The sequence below is a fragment of the Platalea leucorodia genome (assembly GCF_965183815.1).
Source record: "Platalea leucorodia genome assembly, chromosome: 4".
NCBI lineage: Eukaryota > Metazoa > Chordata > Aves > Pelecaniformes > Threskiornithidae > Platalea > Platalea leucorodia.
In genome coordinates this window covers 120,505,808-120,525,049 of record NC_138826.1, presented here as the reverse complement: position 1 = coordinate 120,525,049, position 19,242 = coordinate 120,505,808, and the positions used below count along the sequence as shown (strand labels likewise).

The following is a 19,242-nucleotide window of genomic DNA, read 5'->3' as shown; positions in this document are numbered from 1 at the left end:
GCAGCGGCATGACGTCACCATCGTCACACCCATGACCTCACTCAGCGCAGCGGCTCATCCCTACGCCGCCATCTCCCCCTCCCATCCCCATCCTCCCCGCCGCTTGCCCACAACCAAGATGGCGCCGGGCGGCGCCGCCGCTGCCAGGACTAAGGATGGCGCGGGCGGGAGCCGCGCCCGCGCATGCGCGGGAGGGGCGGGGCCTGGTTGGAGTTTTGGCGGGTGCCGGCGAGCGGGCGGCCGGCGGTGAGCGGGGCTGCGTGAGGGAAGGGCGGGGGGGAGCGGGGGGAGCGGGACCCCGCAAGCCGTTCCTGGGGGGCAGAGGCTGGGGTGGGGGATCGGCGGTCCGCGGGGAAACTCTGGAGGAGGTCGGGGTTCCCCTGGGTGAGGGAGGGGAGCCGGGAGGACAGGGAGGCCGGGAGGGGAGCGGGGGGCCGTGAGGGGAAGGAGGCCGTGAGGGCAAGGAGGATCCCCTGGGGGGGGAGGTGTGGATCCCGGGCAGCGCTGGAGGAGAATCGGGGATCCACTGGGGGCAGGGATGGGGATCCCGCCGCTGCTGCGGTCCACGGGGAGGGGGGCGGCCTCTGCCGGGCCTTGGGAGCCCGGGGCTGCCCGTCGGGAGAGAGGCGGGGGGCGGTCCCGGGGTGAGGGCCGCTCGGCAGCGGGGCGGATCCGGGGGCCGGTGTCACCGGGCGGATCCCCGGGCCAGTCACCAGGTGGATCCCCGGGCCAGTGTCACCAGCAGGACAGCGGGAGCCCGGAGCTGTGCGGTGGTCACTAGCCACGCCTGCTCGTGTATGCCCGTCGGTTTTGTTGTGTTCATTGCTGAAAATTAATATTCTGGAGGAAAAGGAGAGAACCATCAAAAATGGAGTTTATGGGCAAAACAAAAGTCTCTGCAGCAGGAAGACCTGTAAGCACGGAGTTAGAGTTCGGGTTTGAGAGTAATCCATCCCCAGTGGATTTCTCTTCTGTTATCCAGTCTTCCCTTGGCCATTAATGTCTGCCCGTGCTGATTATTTTTTATGGCCATGTGTCTGTGAAATGGAGGAGCTGTGAGAAATGTAGACCGTGTGCTTTTAAGAATAAGAATTGGGTTGTGAGTTGAGAGCGAAACCCTGCTACCTTCTTCCATTTTCAAATGAAGACTGAATCCGTTTCGGAAAATTTGCTTTAGTTAAATGCTAATTATAACACAGAACCGATCAAGTGTAAATGGTTATTATTGGGAGAACATGGTAGGCATTTCTTAAAATCTGTGTCTGTTATAGGTTTTTTTCTAAAAGTAATGCCCTTACGCTGCAGTGAGTTCAGCATAGGTCAGACTTTAGATGTAGAAAATGTACATGGAAGTTTTAAATTTAGTGGAGCCCTCATCTGCAGCTGTAAACAAAAACAAGCTGGTGGTTTGCAAATCATCAAATAAGGAGCCTGAACACAACATGTATTTCTAGTTGAGCTATATCTGTTTTAACAGTATCAATGTTGTTCTCCCCATAACAGAGAATATATTTTTCCTTGAGGGGCTCTTGAAGAAATCCTGGTGAAATCATGGACGGTAAGGGGGAAAGTACTCTTTTACTTTCAGTAGGAAGTTGTCTTCTGACCGTGTATTACATTAGTTGGTGTTCAGAAAGCTTGGTAAACCTTTTAGCAAGGGAAGTCATGTTGCACTGACTTCACTTGAGGAGGCCTTTGAGGTTGCCCCTTGCCTTCGTTGTCACTTTTCTGTGAGGCTGCTCTGCCCCTTCCCTGGTTTTGCGTTTTCTTCAGCAGAAAAGGCTGAATATATTTCTTATTTTGTACTGAATTTCAGTTCTGCTCTGTCTGTCCCATTCCTCTCTCTGTACTTGATTTTCTTTTTTCCATTATTTGTACCTTTGATCCATGTTTCTTTGCTCTGTTCTCTTCCTTGAGCAAAGCGTATGTGAGGATATGCTTTCTTGCCTCCCTTGCATCTTCCTCGTCAGCTTCTATTGGCAAAAGCCACATGGGCATCTGTAGAGCTCCTAGCTACAACTTTACAGGTCTCAAGGCTTTTCTTTGTAACAGCAGCTATTGTACAAGCAGCTGCACAGGAGGAAAAGCCAGCGCTAAGTGGGTTGCAAGTTTTCTGCCTGCCAGCCAGCCTGGATCACAAGCTGAGAGTGTCCGCAATCACATTTCCATCCAGCCAGACAGCAGGAAGCTGCTTTATCTTCCTTTAGCCAAAGTTGAAGTAGTTTTTTAAGAATGCCACTTGCTGCTCTGATTTAGTTTCAGTTGTCATTAGCTTGTGATTAGAGTATCTTGGATGTTTTATTCCGTGGCGGCTTCCCTCTAACTGGACAGAAATAACGCTGAGTTTAATTTTTGCCTTAGCTGATGATGACTTGGATCTTTTGGCCTCCCTCCTGGAAGAAAGCGAGGCCACTGAGGAGGGCAATTCTCCTGAGGAGGAAGGTGCCCCAGAAGATGAGGGGGGAAAACCAGATGAATACGATGAGCTCTTCGATGCAGAAGATGATGTGTCCTACACTGAGGAGGTCGATACTGAGGACAGCATGATTGATGAGCAGAAGGAGAACCTGGCTACGCTGTTTGGAGATGTAGATGACCTGTTGGAAGAGGAGGCGGCAGAAGAAGCTCTCCCTACTTCAGCTCCCAGTCAGGCAAAAGAGAAAACCAACGAAGAACTGCAAGGTTTCTGTAACAGCATCTTTTATCTGATTTGCGATATATATCTTTAGAGAGCTAATGGGCAGAAGGCAGGGCCTGCTGCTTCTCACTTTAGGGTGGTGCCCAGAGGGGGAATACAGAAAGTCCTTGTGAAAGTTTCTAAGTCCAGTTTTCAGTGCTCAATGGCCAAACTCACCAAACCTGTTTTTCCAAAAGAAAGACAGAGGACTGAAGTAAGCCAGGGAGACTAAACTAGCTCTGGTGAGCAGGACAGGGAAGGTTGCCTATGTCCCTGTGTCTTGTCTGATGAAGAGCAATGTTGCTTCAGTCTTCAGGGCTGTCATCCTGGCATCTTTCACCAGCACAACAATCCCTTCCCTCTCAGGACTTAGCAGCAGGAGGTTCTGCCATACCAGTCAGTGTGGAAGCAGAGCTGACCCCTGAGCCCTCCTGTGTCCAGGCCACATATATGATTATATTGGAAGCATTTCTTTACAGTAAGGAGTGCAATCATCAGCCATTTAAATTGTCTTATGTTCGGTAGGAAAGATATATGCAACATGGCAAGGAACATACCACAGTCAAGTAAAATATTTATATGAGATAAGTCAGCTCCAGGCTGTATGGAAAAGTGTCCCTTCACTGTGAGCTATGTAGACTTAGGTAAATGTGTTGTGGCTCGAGTCTTTGTTTTCTAAGTTCTTATGATGTAGTAAAACTGCCAGGCTTCCAGGGATCTCATAAATCCCTGTTTGCAATGGCTTCCCGCTGTTTTCATTATTATCCTTTTTCTTCTCCTCTCTTTCCTAGCTGAGCTGAGAAAATTGCAAGAACAGATGAAGACATTACAGGAGCAGTTGCAAAAGACCGCTATTGGGCAGCAGTCCAGTTCAGGCCCTGAGAAGAAAACCCCTGGTAATGAGACTAATTAAATGGGTTTATGATTGGTTGGCCTACCAACGTGCAATTTATAGGCAAGACTCCAGATAATCCTAAAGTGGGCACTGAGTAGCAAGGAGGAATGGTGATCTGGTGTATTCCCACACAGGTTGTTTCCTGCGGCTACAGACTAAATTAATGAGCTGCAGTTTTGGTGTCTGCATCATGGGTTGACTCTACATGGGGCAGCTTTCATGACTGAAGTGCTCCAGGGTCTTCTGCTGGAAGTGTCCCTTCTTACTGGCAGACGTTGGTACACCCAGAAAACACAACTGTGGTTGTTGCTGTAGCACGTTAGGTGTAGTAATGAAACTACATGGGAAAATTGAAAAGCAAGGGGATGTTCCTACTTTCCACTGCTTTGTAGTTTCAGTGACATCCAGAATTTTAGGACACCATGAGGAAGAGGCATTGGGGCTTTTCCAGCTGTTGCATTTCAGATGCTGGCAACTTAGCTGAAGAGCTTCTATGTAGACTTGTTATTCAGAGAATTGCTTAATTTGGAGTAGTTCTTAGTGTTTGAGTCCAGATCCTGAGATCTCATAAATAATTTTTTGTTTTCTTGGCCAGGTAAATCTCACTGTCCACCCTTAAAGGAAAGGAAAGTTCAGAAGCTGCAAGAGTCACCATGTTTCTCAGCCCAGCTGGGTAATCCTTTACCACCAGCCAAGCGAGGAATCCAGAAATCAAAAGCATCCTCAGCAGGTACCATTCTCAGTCTGCCTTTCACTGAAACACACTGGACTTTTGTTGAAAGCCTATCTAGTTCACAGCAGCAGTGTAGACACATCCAGGATAGTTTTACACTAGTCGCTGCACCAGCAGCAGTCTGGTCACAGCGGAACAGAGCTCACTACAGAGTTAATTGTTGTGTTTTTGCAATGGGTGCTATGCTCTGTACTGCTATGGTTAACTTGGACACTGACGGCAGTCTAGCTTGCATCTGTGTATCCTACAGTTTAGCTTGCCTGGAAAATGAGAGCTGCTCTGGGAAGCTCCTCACCAGGCAGAACTCATTGCTTGAGTTACATGTGACTGATCTGGAGCTGTCAGTTCCCAGCTGACTGGGAGACCAGTTCAGTACAATTAAGGCAGTTTTGCACCTTTTTCTTAAGTGTGTTATATTAGACTCCTGACTCTGGTCAAGTTTAATTTTTATTTAGAAGTTTTCTTTCATTATCAAGATGATTTTTTTTTTTGCTTTTTTTCCTGCTAAAGAGAACAAGACTCCTCCTCCACAGCAAGTCATCAGTCTGGCTTTCCAGCCTCTCAAGTCTGCCACAGGGAACACACCCAGTAAGGTGACCAGAGAGAGGACTCCTCACATGCCTACCTGCTCCTCTGCAGCAGCTCAGCCGGTGTCTGTGGAAACCTTCTCGGGACTGCGATTAAGGTCAGCAGCCCAGCACTGAGCTCTGTCTGGGGACATCACCCTCCAGTAATGGGAGAGAAAACACAATCAGTCTGACGTCCTGTGATGCTCGTCACACAGGTGGTGCGTGGACGACTGGATTTCTGTTTTGCTGTATATACATCATTTAACCATGTCAGATTAGTCAGCTGTCATTAGGGGATGTAACAGAAAGCCACAGCATTGGCTGGTTGATCAGTCAATAGGTTAACATTGACTTTTGTCTTATTACCATCTTTCTGTTTTCACTTTTGGTCTTTTCTAACAAAAAAAGCTACCATTTCGTTAACACGGCCTTCCCTGGGATGTCCTCAGTGGTGGAGGAGGGAGGCAGTGGGCATGTGCAAAGCCTGACTGTGCTCTGGTTCAGCAGATTTTGCACCACGCTGAGAAGTCTTGGGAGCACACTCGTGATCCCCATACTCGATGTGGCCACAAGAGGTCTCTGAATACTGACGGTGCCTTTCCTCACCAGAAACCATGCTGGATTTCCAAACCTTGCTCAGACAGTCATGATGGTCAGTCCTTCCTGAAATGAGTAGAGTTAATGCAGGCTTGGAGCTAAGTTGCGGTGCAGCTTTTTGACAAAAACCAGCATAATCAGTAGCTTTCTGATATTTGTATGGTGTCCTGAACTGAGAGGTTTTGTGTCAAGTGAACTCAGGGTGAAATAAGGCACAGAGGCATTTTGCAGCAAGACATAGCCTCCCCAGGAGAATGCTGGATGGTTTTGATTGCCCGTTTATGCCAATGGATGTGTTCTCTTTTACATGCTTTTGCTTGATCTAGAAAACCCCGGGTTTCATCGGCTGAAATGGACAGGAAAATGGCTAACCGGAAGCTGATCCGACTGTCCCAGCTGAAGAGCAAACTTGCTGCAGAAAATCTGGAGGAAATAGACTGGGTAACATTTGGAGTCATAGTGAAGAAGATCACTCCTCAGAGTGCAAATAATGTAAGTAACTTTGTATCCCTTGCTCACTTCAAGTGAAATGCTGGTCTTCTTTCCTGATAAACTAATCAGGTCTTCAGCTTAATCAGCCAACTCCATGTAGTTAATGAAAAGCTACTGTATTAAAGATCTTGGCTCGTCTGGTTTCATGCAGTAATGCTGCTTTTAGTCCATGGAGTAAGTCCTTAGCTTACCTGGTGCAACTGTCCCAGACAGTAGCATTGGATAATGCAACCATGGCATAAATCTGTCTTAAATCTGTTCATCCACTGTTATATGTTAAATGCCATTGTGGAAAAAAAAAAAAAAAAAAAAGACTGCGACTCTGAATCTTTCTAGACAGCCTTCTTGTTTTAAATGTGCCAACACATTGTGCTTCCATCGTTTCCCTAGAGGTCATTCTGTCCTAGATGGTGTACGTGTCCTATAGAAAGTCAGTGATGAAACAGAGATCTGGATATGCCTTGGTTTTGTTTGTTCAGTGGGGTGAAAGCAAGAGTGCTGTCCAGCTTTAATATCAGGAAGAGTGGTGGTAGCAGTGTTAGTGTGCTATTTTGGCCTTTAAGAATCCCAGGACTCGCTGTGTGGTGCGGCTGGAGATATTGTATCTAACCTCTACGGAGGTTACAAATTGTGCTTTTCTAAATCAAGAAAACCCGGGGGAGGGGGGGAAATCAGAATAACTCCTTAAAATCAACAGCAAGAGGGGATGCAGTCAGTGTCCCTGTACTGAGAGCTGAAAGGAAAGCGAATGTCTGTTCCAGGGCAGAACCTTCAGTATCTGGCGGCTGAATGACCTGCGGGATCTCAATCAGTGTGTCTCGCTCTTCTTGTTTGGTGATGTCCACAAAGAGCACTGGAAGACAGACCAAGGCACAGTCATCGGGCTGCTCAATGCTAATCCTATGAAACCTAAAGAAGGCTCGGATGAGGTGAGAGGATTTTTCACTTGCCCATCAGCTGTAGATAAAAACGCACAGCTGAACTTTTTCGTATCTGCTTGAGATTTAGCTTTATAACAGATGTTAAGGCTGAAATTACAGCAGTCTGCCTAAACACTTTAAATTGCACTCAGATATTTGCGTGGTGTGTATTTGCTCCTGGCCTTCTGGAAGGCTGAACTTCAAGAAGTCCTATTAAGCATCTAAACCCAGAGTTTATTCAAGTGTTTAATCTGCTCTCGGTAGCAGTCGGCTCTTCCACAGATGTAGGGAGTGTATTTTCATTTCGGTTTATTCATTTACTTCAGTGCAATGCCTATTTCAGCCTGGAGGTCTCTCAAAGCTCAAAAAGGTGGGGAAGCTCATTTCTCTCTTCTAATTTAAGCATGAGATGTGATTGCAAAATGTTTCCTGCTTCCAAAATCATGACTGAGAAGAAGTAATATTTCATTTATTAAACAAATGATGTGTTATGTATAGGAAGTTGATACATAGTAGTTCGCTTGTTTAATGAATTACTTGCAAGTGCAGAACATGATGAATTACTTTTCTGTATGTATCAAAACATTTAAGGTGGATTCATTTTGCTAATAAATTATTTTTTTTTAATATCTTTTTAATTGCACCGGAATGGAAACCGTTTTTACTGACTTCTGTCAAGGGGAATTTCAATCTAGTAGCTGGTGATGTAGTGTTTTGCATTTTAAATTCTCCAAATGGAAAAATTAAGAATCTCATTAATTGTCTATTAAGCTATATAATTGCTTGAATTAACATGAATAAGCAGTAGAAAGTCCTGTTGGTGAGTGGAAAGGCATACCAGATATAATGTAAGGGCTGTATTTAACTGTTAAGAAGGGCTCTTCTTAGCTAATATGTACACATTTAGAACTACATTAAAACTGACTTTGAGAAGTGTTTCTTACCTACAGACACAGTTCCTAGTATCTTTGGTTGTGTGAAGTAGACACTCTGCTTGCACAGGAGTCAGTTTCGATTGGACCTAGACTTACGGAGAGGGACAGAGAGCTCTAGTACAGCTTCTCTTCCCATCCGCTGACGAATGTGGTCGCCATGATGGCGTCGGAGCCAAGTGGTTGTACAGGACCATCATTTATAGCACAAGTAGATCTGACTTTACTGGTCTTTGGTTTCCTGAGGCTCTGAGCATAGAAATCCAATGTCTTTCATCTCTTTGTGAGAAAGAAATTCACTTTTTTTTCTTTTTAACTGAGCCTTTTCTCAATCTGAACAGGACATGTGGCTTTCTGAAACTAGGCCTGCATTTTAAAACTGCATTGTTAATACCAGAGGTACCAAACTGGTCCAGAGCCAAACCAGTGTCATCGAGAGAGAATCCCATCCAGTCCTCCTCAAGGCATGTTCTGATTTCTTTCTAGGTGTGTTTGTCTGTTGACCATCCCCAGAAGATCCTCCTCATGGGTGAAGCTCTGGACATGGGCACCTGCAAAGCCAGAAAGAAGAACGGTGATCCTTGTGCACAGATCGTGAACCTGGTCTGTATCTCAGTAGTTAGGACATCCTTAAGCTGTTGGTAAAAATCTGGCTGCTGCTTTTGTACTGATGCTCCGACTCTGACTTGTTTCTCGATCTTGACTTGTAACTAACTAAACTGGGTGGAGAAACTGAGAAATTAAACCCAGTGGAGCTGTTTCTGTGATGGCACTGTGGCAGCAGCACGGTAGTTCCCTAAGTGGTGAAATTTAGTTAAAATTTAAGCTGGTGCTGCAGAGGAAAAGGATGATCTTGACCCATGACTGCCACCGTCTCCACACCCTTTCACTCTCCTTTGTGCCGGTGCAAGCTTCCATGCACTGCACTAGAGAGCTCATCCAAGGTAAAACAACAGGAGGTTTTTCTTGGGAATGGTTGTGGGTTTTGGAGATGGTTTTAACCCAATGATTTCCTTGGTCCAGCCTGCCCGCAAGCTGCCAGAATATTTATACCTGAATGTGGGGCACTGGGGATGAGAGGAAAAAGGTGTTGGGATTCTTTTTTTTTTTGGGATAGTACTGACTTGTAATAGTTTAAAGAACTTGTGGACTATGTCACTTCATGGCCATGGTGATGTTATGATACCTGAAAGGAACCCTAGGTTGGAAGGGTTATAGTTAGTAGGGTAGCACTTAGAAGGAGGAGACAAAATGAAGGAGTGAAGAGCTGGGGAGGAACTCAAAGTGTGCAGAGTGGGAGGAGGACAAATACAGAAGGTACTTGTAGCAGAACAAGGCTGTGATTGCAGACCCACTCCAGGAGGTGGCTGTGCACAGGGCTCTCAGTGTCAGTGAGATGTTCCAGTGCCACCTGGAACAAACGGTAGATGGAGGCTGTCTGGCAGAAGAACCTGCTGAAAGCATTGGCTGTCTGTTTAGTTAGTGACAACAAATGTTTGCTTGTGGGGTAGTTGTAGTTATACAAACCTGGGGCAGCTGAATATTAATGAGAACAGAGTTATTTTTTTGGTAAGAAGTTAAAGAACACCCTGAGTGAGTGTGTTTATGGCACTGCTGTCTCTGACTGGCAGACTCACTATCTTCAGTTCTAAACTCCCTCAGATTGACACTGCAAACTGATGAATTAATTTGAAATGAGTGCATGAAATATCATGCTCTGATGTTAGTTTTCCTTTGTGTTCATACTAGGAAGAAAATTGCATACAGTTCAGAGTCAAGAGTACAGAATCTGGGCAAGAGGACCTGGGACATCAGTTGACTTGAGCCAAGGAATAGCCTTAAAAATTCCTTGACACGCAGGGTTTTTTCCAGTGATTAGTATGGGCAACTTTAGTTTTGTTTTTCATTGCTGGAGTGTGGGCATATGTTTGCTGAGTTGGTCAAATGCTGGAGTACTACGATCAAGATGTTACTTCAGTTTAGCCATAGAAGGATGCATGTGGGTGAGAGGAATGAAGTAAATTGTAATTGCTAGTGTTCTGCAACAGGCTTCTCCCATTCCTTTTCAGAACGACTGTGAATATTGTCAGTATCACGTACAATCCCAGTACAAGAAGCTCAGCTCGAAGCGGGCCGATCTGCAGTCCACCTTCTCTGGTGGCCGCATTCCCAAAAAAGTTGGTCGGAAAAATCCCAGTTTGAAGGAGAGGCTGTGTCAGGATGGGTTTTACTATGGAGGTGTCTCTTCAGCAGCATATGCAGCCTCAGTGTAAGATAAACTGCTTCTTTCCCTTGCTTTTGAACAGAATTTCCCTCCCATATACAAGCGAGCCTGAAGCTATCTCTAAGAGGGTCTGTTTAGTTAGAGATCCCTTTGACTTAACTACATTCACTAAATAGGAATAAATGCCCACGTTTGGTGTAATCCTCCTGGCCCCATGGGGTAACAGAGCTGCTATGTGATAGGAAAATTTTAACAGTCAGCGCTAAGATGTGGTAAGGGATGTTTTTACCTCTAAATTAATACTGTGTTGTGAAGCAAGGCGGCATTGTGTTTCAGTAGATGAAACAAACTTTATCATGAGATCCCAAGCATGCGAGTCTCTGAGATGAGTATTTTTCAGTGTCGTTCCCTTACCATATTTGTTATGGCTCATTGCTTTTAATCTCAGACTCAGTGTATTCTGTACTTCCTCCTCCTCTCTTCCTTGACTGAAATAATACAGTATCGCTATGTGTTAATGAAGAGACAGCAGTACACCCTGTGTATTATTAAATGACCAAGATCAGTAGATCAGTATGCATCTCGTAGCTAGCATGGAGGGGCCATGTTCTTCATCCAAATCCCCCTGAATTCAGCTGTGGAAAGATGAGTCAGAGCTGGATCAAGCCCTGTGCTTGCTCATGGCTTCCATTCCCTTACCACTGCCCTCTGATAACTGGTGTGACTCCACAGTAATGAAGCAATTCCAGCCTCCTCTCCATCCCTGGAACTAACTGTGAGCAAAGCTTAGCCATTACCTATGATTAGTTTTTTCTCAATGCGTAGGAAATACATATCTCAACCCAGGGAGAAATGGGAGATCCTAAACATTGTGCTAGAATTCGGATTTAGATCCATATCCTTCCCAAAGACAGACAGATGACAGGAGAGAGGCACTTTTTAGGGTGGCTGGAGTTTTGTTGAAGCACTGGGCTAACGTTCAAGCTCCTGTCCTTGCTCTAAGCATGGGAAAACTGATGTTTTGATTTTGTTTCTTCTTTCTAGTGCAGCAGCTGCAGTACCGAAAAGGAAGATTCAAACCACTCTCTCCAATCTGGTCGTGAGAGGAGTTGATGCAATTGTCCAGGAAACCAGGCAGAAAATTGGTACCTAACTACCCATGTAGTCTCTTCACCCTCCAGATATTGCTAGCTTGATGTGTAGCTGTGTCCCAGGACCCTGGTACTCACTGAATGAATCTGGCAATTGGTTTGCTACAGAGATAGCTGTTTGCAGGCTGCTTTCTCAATTGATTAAAGCTCCTCTTGAGATTGCAGCTGGAAGGCAAATGTAACTAAGCAACTGGGTAGCTCCATGCATCTTTTTTTCATCAGTGCCCCTGAATTAACTCTCCTGTTCTGCCTTTGGACAGTGACAGAAGATCTTTGCCAGATTAACGGGAATTGGAAGTTTTAAGAACTTTGAACCAGAGAATTTATTTTATTTGATTAAAATAAATGACTTCTGTCAGTCTTGAAAGCTTCCAAGGAATACTAAGTATAAATCAGAGTCAGGGCTGCAATGCAGGGGACCTCCTGAGTATCCAGCCTGTTTCTAGTGCTTTTCTTTTGTGATCTTCAAAGCATGTTCCTTCCATAGCCTTTGGGATGTCACTGATCTTCTCTGCCTCCATTTTGTGTTTGTAAAGCTCTTAATATTACACCCTCTTTATGCTCAGTGTAAAGCAGATGACAGGTTATTCAAACTATGTGCTCTAGATGCCACATAGATGTCTTAGAATCACAGAATCGTTAAGGTTGGAAAAGACCCTTAAGATCATCAAGTCCAACTGTTGCCTCCATTTCAGCCAATACAGTGTCTGTCCTGTCTCTAGCTTTTAGCTGCTCTTAATTCTCCAGGGATAAGATGTGGTGTCTTTGGGGTTTTCAAGCATTCTAAAAATGGGAACGATGGTGGGAGCACCACAGACAGCCAAGGCCGATGGGGAACTGACTGACTGATGAAATTGCTGAAGGGGTAGAAATGTCTTCATGATGTGCTCTGTGAGGACAAAGCCTTGGGCAACCAAATATAACGTAGAAGTTGGCCTTGCTTTGTGGGGCTGCTCACTCAGGTGACCCACAGGGGTTTCTTCCAACCTAGACTACATCTTTAAAGCCAGGCCTGTTTCCCTTCCTGGCTCCAAATCGGTTGTATTTCTGCCTCTTCCACTCCAGGTGCAGCAAAGAGACCCATGCAGTGTTCTGACGAATTCAAGGAACTGCTGGCACAGCCAACTTTTGGAGCACGAAACCTCTGCAAACACTGGACCAAAGCAGGTATTGTCCTTTTGCCTGAAAGAAAACCCACTCCTGAAATCACTCAGCCTCCATCTGAGCAAACATTTGTGGCTTTTTATTTTGGTTTGGTTTGGTTTTTTCCCAGATGCTGAAAAGAAGCAAGGGGCCAATTTCCAGTCTGTCTCTGCTTCAGCACTGCTCAAGCAACAGAAACAGAAGTGGCTGGAGGCCAGGAAAAAGCGATCTGAAGAGATTCAGAGGCGGTAATACATACTAACTTTCACAGGAAGGGTTCTGTTATTGTGGCCCTAAGTATAACTGTGGGAGGTGTTTTGCTATTTTAATAAAAACTTCATTTAAATAGAAATACCCCAGTATTCAGTGGAGAACTAAATGCTCCAGCACAGTGCCCAGCAACTGGAAAGCATGATGGGAAGAGGCTGATTAGAGTACGAAACTGGGGTCAGGAGTCATGGTTCTGTTCATTGCTGGCTTGCAAGGGTCTTCTGAACCTTAAGATTTGCCAAGTGTTTTGTGCATATCTTGTTAACAAACCTAACAAGAACCTCAGAAGAGCCAGCCTGGGTGAGACTTGAGATGGATGTAGTCAAGTAGCCTCAAAAGGCTCAACAGGAGCCAAAACAGAACCTGAAGGAGAATAATAAGACTAGGCACAATCATGATGATGTTTCCCCCAAATACTCTTCCAGCCTACACCACTATGTATTTCAAGGACTTCCCAAGCTAGAGGTGGTGTCTGTCACAATATTTCTGAAGGTTGGGTTTGTTTTTTTTCCCCATGAACCTGTCCAACCTCTTCACCATGGCCTACGTAAACCTAAGCATTGATGTGACTCCTGTGACAAGGAGTCCCACTGCTTAACTACCTGTTCTGCAGAGAAGCCCATTTTTGTGTTTTCAGCTCCCAGCTTCATTTGATGCGTCTCTCTGTTTTTTATTTTGGAAAGCAATTAGTCATTCACTCCTGGTGGCTTCTTCAAGTCACTCTTGACTTCAGCGACCTGGTGATTTCCTTACCAGTCTTGTTTTCCTCTCCTGAATGCCTGAATTGCTGCATGATTTTTCTAGCAATAAAAGGCCAATTAGTGAAAAATCAGTCTGCATCCCTTCTGCTCCTATCTGTTCCTTAAACCTTTCTGTCTCTTTGACTTGTGTCCCTATTTCAATGGATTTTTCTTGCCTTACAAGGTTTCTCCAGAACACAAGTAAAGCCGGCAGCCATGCTTTGCCGTCCTCCTCCAGACAGTCCTCGCTCCATTCCCCAAAACCTGGGGCAGAGTTTCCCAAAGCTGCAAAAATGTCAACTTCTCAAAGGCCCAGGCTGGGCACAGGCTTCTCAGAAGGAGAAGATATACTCTTCTTTGACGGGTCTCCACCTCCAACACCAAAGCTAGACAGCTTGGCAGAAGCCAAAAAGGTAACATCTCTTTGAATCTTTGGAGTATTAGGAAGGGGAGGTTAAGGGAAGTTTGGTTTGTGGTAGTAGAGGAGTCTTTGATCAGATACAGGACAGCTCAGTGCTGATATTGGTGAAGTTTCTGATTTGTGGGATCGGACTGGGCTGTATTACAGTACACAAGAAACCTGCGGTTCCTGACCGCTGTTAGTACCAAGGTTTATGTCATGCGTGTAGTCAACCTCCAGAGCAGTGGAAGAGCTGCTACAGAGGGGGCTGTGTCTGTGACGTTTGGCCACAGGAGCTGGTGTCTCTTGCTAATTCAAAATTCACCTGAATTGGTCAGCAGTGAGTTGTTACGATCTGTCTCATGTGTGATGCTCATGAGCTCACTCTTGATCTGCTCTGAAGACAAGCATCAGTGAAGCCACTGGCACAATGGCAATTTTGGCAAATGCCAGTTGGGCGTGGGCAGGGGACAGAGGAGCCTCTCGGGATGGGACTGAGGAAAAGGAGATGGGGAGATAAGGCATCTCATTTAAGTCGTGAGCCTGATGCTAAGCTTTTTGCTGAAGACACACCTCTTTATGCACGCTAGCAGCTTCTGTGAGTAGAAGTGACTCTGTTCTTCATGACCTGACATAGTCTGTCACCTCTTGGGGACATGACCTTTGGAGAGCAGTTTGGAGTAGCTGTGTTGCTCTGCTTGCACTCTGTTCTTCATGCAGGTGGGGCAGAGCCTCTCTGTCCGCCAGTGGCTGCTCTTTTGCTCTTGTGTTTTGGGAGCTTGGGACACCTTAAAGTATTGGGTTCTGGATAGGTCCTGGACCAGGATGGGAGGTGCTGAAGTGATTTTTACAGAAGAAAGGAGAGCAAGGCCTGTCGCTATTGATTGTTTTACGAGCATGAAAACACTTAAGTGCTGGGAAGAGGCAGGGGATTTCTGCTGAAAATCCCTGGAGTACTAAACTGTGCGTGTTTGTTCTTTGGCATTGCTAGTGCTGTGTATTGTGGGTGTTTGCCGTCTGCCAGGTAAACAACAGGCAACTAAACTGGTTTAGCTATGTTTGCCATGAGTTTGGACAAGTTTGGTGTCTAGCTAGAACAGACTGCATCTTTCCTTGGCACAAATCTGTTCACATGTTTGTCAAAGAAACTTTTCTCTTCCAGCAAAGAAGAAGGAGTCTTAACATTTTGGTAGTATGGAAAGGAATAGTTGTACGCAATTTTCCGTTAGTTCCCAATTATTACCAATTTATATGGAAATCTCAAGTGATTTGATTCCTCTGGAAAACTTACGGATTTGTGAAGCAGTTAAAGCACAGCTGCAGAGATAGCAAGCCTGGTAACACCCCTGGAGGAGTGATTTTATGGTTTGGGAAGTCACAAGAGGTTGGGCGATGTGGTGAATTAGATGTACAGCAGAGCTGGAAATTTTGTTGGGCCTCTCTTCGGCCAGCTCCGCGCTCAGGCCAGCGGATCTTGTCTCCTCCGTTTGACAGACTTCCTCTGCTATTTCTGGAAGTAGGAACATGGGAGCTAGAGTGGTCACCAACGTATTCACTGCTCTTTCCTGTTTTCTAGCTGGCTGCGATACACCGACTACGAGCAAAAGGCCAGATTCTTGCTAAAACTGATCCGAACAGTGTCAAGAGGAAAAGAGCTGATGTTGATGATGTCCTAGAAATTGTTGAAAGAGTTGAGAAAAATGTTGCTCAGCCACAAGGTACAGAAGCAGAGAATGGTATGTTATGTTGGCTTCTAGAATAGAAAAAATATGATTATGTCCTGCTGAACAGAGCACTAGTTGCTGGGCTAAGGACTTAATTGCTGTGCCAAAGAGAGGCCAAGTTAGGTCTGTTAAGAACTTAAAGGGTTTATTGCAAATGCTAAACAATCTCTAACCCTGTAGAGAGCGTGAGATGTAATCTCTGATAGCTCCCTGTCCTCATATCTCTTCCCTTTCTTCTGGCATTTGAGCGTCTGCAGTGCATGGCTGACTTAACCAAGGGAAACCAAGAAATAGTCCCACCTGTGAAGGTTTCTGAATTTTCTGTGGGAACTTGAGTTTGCCTGCTGGTGATTTACTGTGTGATCTTGGATGAATTGCATAATTCCCTTCAAAGCTTCTCTGTCAGTCAGGGAAGCAGCACTGCTGTCTCCCCTGGGAGTGATGTGAAAATTCCTAGTACAGTACTTTGAGAGAAGATGCAATGTTATTTAAAAAAATGCTTTTATTTTTTTCTGAAGCCATATTTGAACTTGGCTTCATGTTCTCCTGAACTGTGAAAGGCTGCTGTTTGACCTGAACATCTGCCTGAGAGACCTGAGACTTCCAAAATCTCCTACAGTGGTCCTGCTTAGAGATCACAACCTTGTTTTGAACTTGGCTTCTGTAGGACTGAGCCCTTTTGTCTCCCTAGATATGGATGAACTGGAGCCTGCTCAAAAGAAACGGCGTGAGCAGCTGGCCTATCTGGAGTCAGAAGAGTTCCAGAAAATCCTGAATGCAAAATCCAAGCACACAGATGTCCTGAAAGAGGTATGGCCTCAATCCAGCTATGACTGAGGGCTCAGAACTGTGTCTGGACTCCTCATAATGATTTCAGCAAGAAGCAGGCACCCAAACATGTCACAGGCACCACATCGTCCTGGTGAGCGGGGTCAGGGGTCTCTGAGCACACAGGGCACAGTGCCTGCAAGTCTGCATTATCGCCATAGCCATGGTAAGGTCAAGTTGCCTTCGTCTTTTTTTGCTGTGTTTGGAAGAATCAGTGAAGTTTCCTGGTTAGTGGATGATCAAATAAATCCTTCTACCTTAAGACCAAATTAGCCATGTGCCTGTTTTGTCCCTCATTTCTTGACATCTTGGCCACATAAAGACAGCTGCCACCTTCATCTGGGACTCGTGTAAGTTGTGGAGCCTGTGAAATGCCAGCAGGTTGGGTTTCTCCCATCGGGGCCTTCGCTGAGCATGTTCCCAGGGATACAGCACCTCCAGTGGCACAGGGCTCTTGTCTTGGACACTTTGTATTGGTATGAAGTCCTAGTTGTTTTAAGGTCTTCTGAGGGCTAATATTTTGGCTAAGAACCAATTCTGTTCATTACATCTGCCTACCTGACCTCTCCTTGCGCTGTCCTTGTAGGTATGTGCTTATTTCAGTAGTACATGCTGTTGTTAAACCCTCCCACTCATACATCTCAGAGGTGGCTCATTTCAGCATTGGTGAAGCGCAGCCCGTGCACTACATGGATTTTTTTGAAGCAAGAGATATTTGGTGTTTCTCTGGCTCCCAGTCTGCAGTCTGCTTCAAGCAGGCCCAGTAGTAATTTGCCCTAAGGCCGCTTATGGAGTACCTTCTCCCATCTTTATCTCCTCACAGCCCTTTTTGTGTGCCCCCACAGGCTGAGGCTGAACTGCAGGAGCAATACTTTCAGCCCCTGGTGAAAAAGGAAGAAATGGAAGAGAAGATGAGGAGCATTAAAGAATTGAAATGTCGAGTTGTGACATGTAAAACGGTGAGTGAAGGGGAGCCAGGGTGACAGCAGGGGAGTGGGGCATGGGTTGTACAAAATAACGCTGGACCATCCTGCAGACTTTTTCCATTAGTCACTCTCTTGGCAGTGCAGGGATCAAATGGAGACAGTTTCATTCCTTATGCCTGTTGCTGAGAGCAGCCCGTGCACTGAGTGACATGAACACACTGGCAAGGCAGGCTTTAATGCTGTGCTGAACACCAAAACTTGATCTTTATGCCAGTGGGTTCCTGAGGCGCTGGTGTCCTGAAAATATTTATCAGCTTCTTCCCTGAAGTACTTTGTACCAGGACCCTCAGTTCCCTGTATTAGATGACAAAATAAGCAAAGTGCCTTGAAAACATAACACTGGGTGGGATTCCTCTATCTGGATTTCCAGGGACTTTGCCATCAGGAGGAGGAGTGGAGCTTTGTTACTATCCTAAATGTGCTGAGAGGAAGGGAGGAGTTGTCTCCTATTCCCGGAGTTTCAGCCCCTGCTGGACTTTCCCTCTCGCTGCCTTTCCTGTCTCTTTTGGGGCTGCACAGAGGGCCACTGTGTGCCCCATGAGGTGCTGGGAGCAGGGCCACAGGGTGGTGGCAGAGAGGGGAGGATGGCATTAGAAGGAGCAGTGACAAAGCCTGGGGTGATGATCTCAGTCAGTGGCCTCCTCAGGGTGGGAGAAGACAGAGGTGCTTTCATAGAATCATAGAATGGTTTGGGTTGGAAGGGACCTTGAAGATCATCTGGGTCCAGCCCCCCTGCCATGGGCAGGGACACCTTTCACTAGACCAAGTTGCTCAGGTTGCTTGCTTTCCTCCAGATGTTCAGCTGTCGCCAGCCTCACATGCTGGTGAAGCACTCACAGCTCTTTCTCCTCCCCGACAGTGTAATTACACCTATTTCAAGCCTCTGGAGACGTGTGTGCAGGATAACCACGACTACCACTGGCATGATGCCATCAAGCGATTTTTCAAATGTCCTTGTGGAAACCGTGCTATTTCCCTTGACAGGCTCCCAAAAAAGCACTGCAGGTAAGAAATGAGCCTTGTGGAACCGTGACTGGGGCTTTTCTACTCTCCGTTCACAAGTAACGTGTTGGGAGTCGCATAACCATGTCCTAAAACGGGAATGTTAGCCCTTGTGCTGAGCAGTGTGGGAAAGGTGCGGGGCTAGTTTTGGACCCCCTCATACTGTGCAGCAAACACACCACAGTGGTCCTTACCTGCCATCTTCATCTTTCAGTACCTGTGGCCTCTTCAAGTGGGAGCGAGACGGGATGCTAAAGGTAAGTGGGAGCCAGCGGTTTCTGAGCGCCTCAGCACTCTGCTTCTCTTGGTACTTTTGTCCCACGCTTTGCTTTAGTGCCCTTACCGCTGCCAGCAAACCCAAGCAGCTCTGCGTTTTGTCAGGTGCATACAGGTACCTGCAGGCTGTGTTTTAATGGACTTTCTCTTCTTGCTTTGTGTTCTTGAAGCTTTGTTTTATTTAACCGTAGGGAATTTGCTTTTGACCAAAGTTGTGAGAATTCAGAATGTCAAGGTTCCTAGAGTGTCTGTCAATATTTAATCAGATAATTTAGCCCTACCACAACTTCTGTCAAAGAAATGTTTGGGAGACATCTTACCACACGTTTAACTTCTTTTCTCCATGGTTCATGTTTCTAGGAGAAAAAAGGTCCGGCGATTGGTGGAGAAACACTTTTACCAAGAGGGGAGGAACAACCAAAATTTCTCAATAGTCTTAAGTGACCCGGAGTTGATTTTTTTTTTTTCACAACATAAGGCTGTATTTCTGTGTCTAAACCACACATTTCTTTACTGGAATGCCAAGAGGATTCTGGTTTTAGGGATGAATGAGCAGGGGAGCGAATTCCTGATGAGAAGGACATCCACGAAGTCTCCACCCGGCGACTGCATGGATATTCAGCTTTGATCTTTTTAAAATTGACTGCATAAGGCTGCATGTGAAATACACATTCATGCCTGTT

The 19,242-nt window shown here is 45.9% G+C and overlaps 1 protein-coding gene across 1 annotated transcript; it reads left to right on the top strand.

The window, feature by feature from the left end:
- Positions 1-225: 225 nt before the first annotated feature.
- Positions 226-19,003, top strand: MCM10 (minichromosome maintenance 10 replication initiation factor; the record flags this gene model as incomplete). Its single annotated transcript, XM_082309269.1, has 20 exons — positions 226-246; positions 1,504-1,558; positions 2,362-2,682; positions 3,469-3,573; positions 4,168-4,302; positions 4,816-4,990; positions 5,798-5,963; positions 6,725-6,892; positions 8,302-8,418; positions 9,885-10,084; positions 11,084-11,184; positions 12,256-12,357; positions 12,464-12,581; positions 13,528-13,756; positions 15,320-15,479; positions 16,159-16,277; positions 17,141-17,254; positions 18,141-18,286; positions 18,498-18,540; positions 18,920-19,003. Exons 2-20 carry the CDS (start codon positions 1,552-1,554, stop codon positions 19,001-19,003), a joined length of 2,610 nt encoding a protein of 869 aa, XP_082165395.1. The 5' UTR covers positions 226-246; positions 1,504-1,551.
- Positions 19,004-19,242: the final 239 nt, after the last annotated feature.